General features: G+C 37.5%; 1 protein-coding gene across 1 annotated transcript in view; it reads left to right on the forward strand.

Moving 5' to 3' along the window:
* The window catches only part of RPGR (retinitis pigmentosa GTPase regulator), a 117,111-nt gene that overhangs the window by 71,002 nt on the left and 37,561 nt on the right, over positions 1-8,548 (forward strand). Inside the window, 1 exon segment of the mRNA XM_042460864.1 lies at positions 7,508-7,666. Within this exon segment, the coding sequence (XP_042316798.1) occupies positions 7,508-7,666 (159 nt within the window).

Here is an 8,548-nt window from a genome sequence, read left to right on the forward strand (position 1 = left end):
AGAATTGGACACAATATTCCAGGTGGGGCCTGACCAGAGCAGAATAGAGTAGCACTATTACTTTGCTTGATTGAGACACTATACTTCTATTGATGCAGCTTAAAATCGCATTGGCCTTATTCGCTGCCGCATCGCACTGTTGACTTGTGTTCAATTTGTGGTCTACTTGGACTCCCAGATCCCTTTCACACGTAGTCTTGTTCAGCCAGGTATCACCCATCCTATATCTGTGCATTTCATTTTTCCGCCCTAAGTGCAGGGGTTTCCCAGCAGACAATGAGCACTAATCAAGCAGACACTAATCCTCCTTTGCAGACCCACCCACCCTGAGGCCTGCCATTAGCAACACAACAATACACATGCAAATCACTCCTGCCTTACCCCCGTCACACAATATATATACCCAACTCCTTTCCAGGCAAGCATTCTCTGAAGATGCCAGCCACAGATGCTGGTGAAATGTCAGGAAGAAACTCTTCTAGAACATGGCCACATAGCCCGAAAAAACCACAAAAATCAGAAAGCTGGCCATGAAAGCCTTCAACATCACATTGCAGTACCTTACGTTTCTCCATGATGAAATTCGTTTTGTTAGCTTTGGCTCAGCTTTCTAGTCTATTAAGGTCATTTTGAATTTTGATCCTGTCATCTGGGGTATCAGCTACTCCTCCTAATTTGGTGTCATCTGCAAATTTGATAAGTATGCCCCAGTTCTGTCATACAAGTCATTGATAAAGATGTTATATAGCACTGGGCCCAGGACAGAACCCTGTGGGACTCCACTGGTCACTTCTCTCCAGGATGAAAAGGAGCCATTGTTGAGCACCCTTTGGGTTCGGCCAGTCAACCAATTACAAATCCATGTAACAGTTACATTGTCTAGCCCACATTTTACTAGCTTGTTTGCAAGACTGCCATGGGGAACCCTGTCAAAAGCCATACTGAAATCAAGATACTGTATACTATATGCACAAGATATACTATATCCTTCATCATTTATCCTTACTATATCCTTCATCATTTATCCTTCTTTGTCAAAGAGCTCTGGTGCCCCAATTTCCAGGATTCCCTAGCACTGAGCCATGGCAGTTAAAGTGGTCTCAAGGTTTATTTCTGTAGTGTGTTTTGGACCTCTTGTTTCCTTAACATGAATTGCCTGGATAGAACTTGGAATTAAAGCAGGCAACATCTAGCTATTGCTGCATACTAAGCTACAGGTATCCCAAATGTGCTCTTCATATTTTTACGGTATCCTTTCTGGAGCAGGATATATGACACAATTTGAAAGAGATGTATATAAGAGTTAAAGTTCCTTATTTTTTAATATTTTAAAAATAAGAATGCCTTAGTATTTTTATATTTGTGTAACCATTATGAGCAACCATTATTTTAATATAAATATATTTTAAACTGGCTTGAGTGTCAGTTTAAACATGTTGTATCTAATTAATTTTATGGCCATCATTAAAATTTGTAGTTTGTATGTTGTATAGAAGTGTACAACATTAAGGCTAATTAAATCTGTTTTTGAACACTAACACTGACTGACTAACCTTTATATAACTAACCTTTGCATATATGACATATACAAGGGCTGTGGAATATGTGACCATAGATGTTGAATTGCAAATCCCAGCAGTCAACATAGCCAATGGAAAGGGATGATGACAGGTGAGGTTCAGCAATATCTGGAAGGACACGTGTTCCCCATGAGTGACATATACCCATATATTGCAGTGGCTTTTCTGAAATTTTTCTTCAGAAAGGAACTGGCACACAACTGCTATTTGTGGAAGTGGAAATCATTATATAACTTCACACTATTTCACCCTCTAGTCATGGTCAATGAACTTGCATGGAAGGGTAGCAAGTATATACTTGAGGGTTTTTTGTTGTTGTTGTTGTTGTTTTCACTTTGGGGAGTAGAGCAAGGGGCTTTTGCTCCAAAGATTGTCTCTTGCAAACCATATTATTCAAGAAATCAGCGTTATGACTATACAGATTCTTAGCAATGACTTGATAAACAGAAGTGGGCATCTTATAGCCCTCCAAATATCACAAGACTACAACTCCACTTTAGCCCTAGTCAACGTAGGCAATGAGGATGATGGAAGCAACATCTGGAGGGATAAAGATGTAAGTGGAATCGTACTCCCATCTCTTCCCCATGCAACCCTCAGTGGTTTTTTGATAGTCATATACAAAGTTGGCAGGGAATGATGCTGGTATCAGTCCTCTTTAATGAGAAACATAGGCTTTATGCATGAGCACCAAGATAACCGAGGCAGGAGAGCTCCATGCAGGGTTCACCTAATCTTCTGTAAGTGCTTAGAAACTTTATTACTACTACTTCATTGTTATTGTTGTTGTTGTTGTGTGCCTTCAAGTCGTTTTTACTGCCTTTTTTAACAAACCTGAAAATCTTCTAGCCAGCATGGTCATAAACTGGAAGCTGTATTCCAAAAATTAACTTTCCAGGCTTTGCTTTCTCTTCGCAACCACCACTAAAATCATATAGCATACAGCAGAATGTCTTTTGAATGCATGGTGCAGAACTGACAGTGTAACAAATTACAGGAAATGAAATGAAAATTTGAAAGATTAATTGCCTGAAAGTGTTAATTATATGGCAGCATGAGTCATGGTCTTTGTATGTTTCTTGAGCAAACAAATGAAGTGTCTTTCAGTATGACAGGCTATATTTTTCTCTTTGCCACCAAATGAAATAGGTCAGTTGGTTGAGAAGAGAAAAGTGAAATAAGTAGGAAGAATGAAAAATGAAACCGCTAGCCCTGCCTGCCCTACCAATGGGGGAGGCAGGATTTATTTAAATGATGGGCAGAGGTGGGAGCGAAATTCATCTATGTCTTCACTCTCCCATCCAGTTGTTACTTTTAGACTGGACTGGGCAAGGAACAGGGCTGTGCCCCCTTCTATTAAGTTGACTCAAATTCATTGAGTCATCAAAGTGAGATAAATAATTCCTTATTAACCCCCTAATTAGTAAGTTGTTCATCCACCTCCATCTACCTCATCTGAGTCATAGCTTCTCATTTGAGTGGGTTGCAAAGTGTTTAAAATGCAATCCTCTAGCTGCCATGTCAGGAACATTTACTTAGAGAAAAGGAGAAATACATTCTCCCCTCCGCTCATAAAGGGCTTGCTTGCATGTATGTACACACATAAATTTGTGTATATGTTAACATTTCACACTTCCCTTTCACTTTCCAAATACCCAGAGACCTCTGTCTTTCCTCCTAAACCACTTTATTGTTGGCAGGGCATAGAGAATACTTTTAAAAAATATTCCTTCTCCTTTCAATCCCTAGAGGCCCTTTCTTTACCAAAGGGAAGGAAACTGTTTGTTAGAGGATATTGCCTGCCTTCTTCTCCTCAATTTTTCAGTGTGTTTCCCACACTACTAGCTAGAAACTGCTTGAAAGGAGTGAGTTGCCTTCCTTATTCTTTTCCCCACAATCAGGATTGTATGAAAAATGTACTATTTCTAGACCTTTTCTATCTCAAAAGCCTGTGTTCCATATCAGGTGTCAGTGTGCCCCTTAAAGCCAATCCCTACCATTTTATTGTTTTCACTCAGAGCAATATAAATAGAAAGTATGTGAGGGGAGGAGAAGGGATATGGATAACAAATGTGTGCACTCACACTCCTACCTCTAAGTGTCTGTTTAAGAGTTCTCTCTCCCTCCCACTCTCTCTCCTTCTTTAAAGCTTTTACATATGCCCATAGGCATTGGAAGCTAGATTTCAGCAAAGGCTATTTTTCTTTTATATGGGAATGAAAACATAAATCATTTATATCTTTAAATATTGATTTCCTTGTCTTTAAATACTCTTTATTAATCAACTGACAGTAAAGACAAACAAACAAACAACATCAAAAACTACAATTATAATATACACAAACAGATACAAACCTTTTTTAAAAAAGCTAAGTACTTCCTTCCTGTATTGTTTAAAGTCTAATTTGCTGATTAAACAGATTACACCTCTTTCAGATTTTAATACAATTGTAAGTCTGTTATAGTGATCTTAATAATTGCACTAATTTTTAGCTGACATCTTTTAACATGTAAAGAAATAATCTTCCTCTCTCACACTAACATTTTCCAGCCTAGTTCAGATACTTCAACATTTCCCAATCTTTCTCAAATTTTTCTTTTGAGATTCCTCTCAAAAGCATCGAATGAAAACTATGAAAACTAGCCTTGAATGAAAACTATGTGCACTGTTTTATACATGTTCTAGCAGTGTACTTTTGCAAACTAGAATTCCTCTGGGCAGCACAGGTTTCATACGGGTTAGTCCACTAACTTGTTTGCAAAGCATTTTGAAGTTAAAACTGCTTGCATGAAGTGAGATCTTGACTCCACAGTTGTAGCAGATGTGTTTTAAGGGGTGGTCAGAGCATTGGGTTTTACAATTTGTTGGGTGAGTTTCTGTTAATATTTATTGAGACTGTGGGAAAATGCTTGGATGATAAAAACAAGTGAAACTGAATAGAAAGGGGATGGCTGGATGGGTCATGTGAGTAATTAATGCCTCCTTGCTAGAAGATCCCATCTTTTTATGTTTTTTTATTTTTTAAAATAATTGTGTATTATGTTTTAAAACAACACACTTCATACATAACAAAAATAAATATAACATCCATACATACAAATAATCTAGTTATCTACATCATAATTGTGGCTGTACTTACAATCCAACAATCTCGTTCAATCATTCACCCTTACCTACCAACAATTTCAATTATGTTTATGTTCTTTCCCTTTATCTTAGTCAGTTACCTCTTCTCTATTCTTTATCCCACCTTCTTACCTATCCTTTACTCTTTGTTATAATTCTCTCTTTCTTTTCGCCTTCTTTCCCTATTTTTTTACCATCTTAAATCTTCACTGGACCTAGAAGATCTGAACAGATGTAGGACAACTGTGAGCATATAGCTCCAGTTTTGATTTGCTAGTACAGGCTGCCAGTTTGTTTCTGAAATCATGTTCAAATGATGGGTTTTATCTATAAAACCTTTCTTGAAGTTCAGTTAGTGCCAAATGTGTCATCTTTTAGGGAAAACTATTTTTAATTTTCTTGGATATCAGATTTGTTTAATTAATAGCCTGGCTTTGGTGGTTATTTTTGTTGTTCACTCCTATGTTGGATGAAGGGTTAGCTTTATTTAAAAAGAAAGGAAGGAAGGAAGGTGGCACCTTTAAGTCTAACATATTTCTTTTACTATAAGATTTTGTGGACTGCGGTTCACATCTTCAGATGCATGGAGTGAAGATGTAGTAGACACTTATACAAATGTGATGTGGGGGAGGAGTGTGACACAGAATAAGATCAGTGTCAGGTTTGGCATAAAGCACAGGTGAGTGGGTGAACACACAAATGGCAAAGGAGAGTATTTATCTTGTATTGAGTGCAGAAAGAAAATAACAGTCGAAATGTGATAAAACAAGCAAGGATTCTTATGGGAAAATATTATTTGTGTCTGTGCAGCTGTAGTGAAAGCCAGCATTCATTACTATGCATAATGTGTTTAGAAGCTGTTATCTATGTTCAGACATTGGCTGAGAGAATGAAATTTATGACTGTATTCAGATGTCTTCCTGTCCAGTTTCCCACTGAAATTCCTTAGTTCTTTGATAACTACCTTAAGATTAGTGAAAAAGCATCCTGGGATAGTAATGTGTCCTTTCACTTGTTTATATGTACAGTCGGCCCTTCTTATACACGGATTTTTTATACACGGATTTAAGCATACACGGTTTGAAAATGTTCCAAAAAAGTATAAATTTACCTTGATGTTCCATTTTTTATAAGGGACGCCATTTTGCTCTGTCATTAAACTTAATGGGACTTGAGCATACACGGATTTTGTTATACACGGTGGATCTTGGAACCAAACCCCAGCGTATAACAAGGATCCACTGTATTGCAGTTTCTAATGTTAGATTTGTGCCCATTTATTCTTTTGCTTAGAGTTGGCTGTTTTTGTCAAATATAGAATTCAGAGAGGCATTACTAGCTGAAGATGACAAACAAATAAATACAGTGTGCCCACGTCAAACGCGGGCACATTATATGCTGCTTTCAGCATACGCTGAAAGTGGCGCTGGAAGAAGCGGTGCTATGCACTGGAAGAAACAATGGTGCATGCGCTCATGATGCACATGTGCCACCGCGCTGCCACAAGCACGAGCCCCATTACTTGTAATGGGGCTCAAGCATATGTGCAATTTCTTTTATGCGGGGAGGGGTCCGGAATGTATCCCCCACGTAAAAGAAGGGCACACCATATGTCCTAAAGTTGTGGATAACATTGTTAGGATCATAATAGGGTTGTCAGAGTATATGTGGGGACAGAGGTGACATCTAGGTTTGTAGAAGGATTTTGTCCCGGTATTTCTATCAATGTTTTATTTTCTGTTGTAGGTGAGTAATATCTTAAAGTTCAGGAGCTGTCCCTAAGGAATTATAGGTCTGCCACCCAAGGCCTGTGAAAAGGCAGTAAAATATGTCTGTCTACTGAGGATTCACTCTGTGCTTCTGAAGAAGTGGACTGGAGTTCATAAAAAAGTATGGTGAAGTAAATTGGTTAGTCATAAAGGTGACACAAAACTTCCTTCTCTTTATACTGAAACAGACTAATGTAGCTATGTCTCTGAAATTTATTACCTTTATTTTTATTTTGTATGGTATTTAATTAATGTGTTATTACATCTCAAACATCGTGTTCTTAGCCATCCATTCCAGGTCTCTTTGGGTGTAAGAAACTATTCATAAATTTAATAAACCAAAACTGACTAAGGGAATTAGATACTGTACTAATTTCTATAGGCAGGCTTTGAACAATTAAGGACCACCATGATTCTGAGATTCACCCTTAACCTGACTTAACAATTAAGGACTTTTAAAAAAACTTCCATGGAGTACTTTCATCTGGGGTGTGTGTGTGTTTGTTTTTTTTACCCCAATGAGAATTCCAGTGCATTGTAGTTTATAAAAGTCACCCATGTTCACATATGTTTGATTAGGATTTTTTGAGGGTGTAGAATCAAAAGTGTTGTACAGTATCCAAACACCCAGAACCAGAAAACACATGTTCACATGAGGCAGAATATTTGTTTTGAGTAGCTGTTAGTCCTCCTTGTTTGCCTCCCCCACTTAAAAAATCCTAACCAAACACACATAGAACAGATATATTGAGACAATTTTTCCTAGGCATTTGTTGACTTAAAAACAAACAAACTCTTTTCAGGGTCACTGATTGAAACTAGGGCAGATTGTTTATTGCTTTTCAGGTGACAGTGTCGTAAATGCTTCTAATTTAGATCTTGACTAAAATGTCTCATCTGCCTGGATGAAGATTAATCATGGAAGAAAATAAATAGAGCTTGTCTGATGGACTGGCATGTAGGTTTTTGTTTTTGTTGCTGTACCTTCAAATGAGAGTGTGCTTACTCTACCTGTGCTTTTCTGTATGCAGAACAAGGAGATGTATATGCTGCCGGAGGTAACAGTGAAGGGCAGTTGGGATTAGGTGACACAGAAGAAAGAAGCACATTTCATCTAATTAGTTTTTTTACCAATCAGCACAAGATTAAACAGCTGGCAGCTGGATCCTACACATCAGCAGTGCTAACTGGTGAGGCCAACAGCTAACATGAATCTTATGGAAATCTCAATTGACAGCTTTGATGCTTTCTGTTTAGTATTTATGGAAAATTGAAATCAGAATTATTTGGCATACCCCCAGGCCAAATATTTGTAATGGTGCATTATAAAAATGATGAAAACACCTCATACAAGCTGATCCAGAATATCTTTAATGGATTCTTAAAGTGTATCTCTGAATGAAGCAGATACAACATTTCAGTAACACTTTAACCATCATTGCTGCATCCTACATTTTCCTGAAATTTGTGTTAAGTGCAGCACCTCACTAAACTGCAAAATCCCAGAATCATTAGGATGGATGCATGACAGTTAAAGTGAAATCAAATGGATACGATGTATATGTCGATGCACTTTAATTTCTGATTTACAGCTGCTTTGTTAAAGAATTTATTTTGTTGATTTCTGTTGTTCTGAGAATGTCTTGCTGTATACCATTTATTTACCAGATATTCCTAGAATTTTAGAAATTCCAAATACTATAAACCTACCACCTGTGTAACCTATATTATGATGAATCAGAATAACATATGCTTGTCTGGGGTGTGCTGGCACAGGCCTTTGATATCCCAGAATCATTAGGATGGATGCATGACAGTTAAAGTGAAATCAAATGGATACGATGTATATGTCGATGCACTTTAATTTCTGATTTACAGCTGCTTTGTTAAAGAATTTATTTTGTTGATTTCTGTTGTTCTGAGAATGTCTTGCTGTATACCATTTATTTACCAGATATTCCTAGAATTTTAGAAATTCCAAATACTATAAACCTACCACCTGTGTAACCTATATTATGATGAATCAGAATAACATATGCTTGTCTGGGGTGTGCTGGCACAGGCCTTTGATA

This window comes from Sceloporus undulatus, chromosome 3 (assembly GCF_019175285.1).
Source record: "Sceloporus undulatus isolate JIND9_A2432 ecotype Alabama chromosome 3, SceUnd_v1.1, whole genome shotgun sequence".
NCBI lineage: Eukaryota > Metazoa > Chordata > Lepidosauria > Squamata > Phrynosomatidae > Sceloporus > Sceloporus undulatus.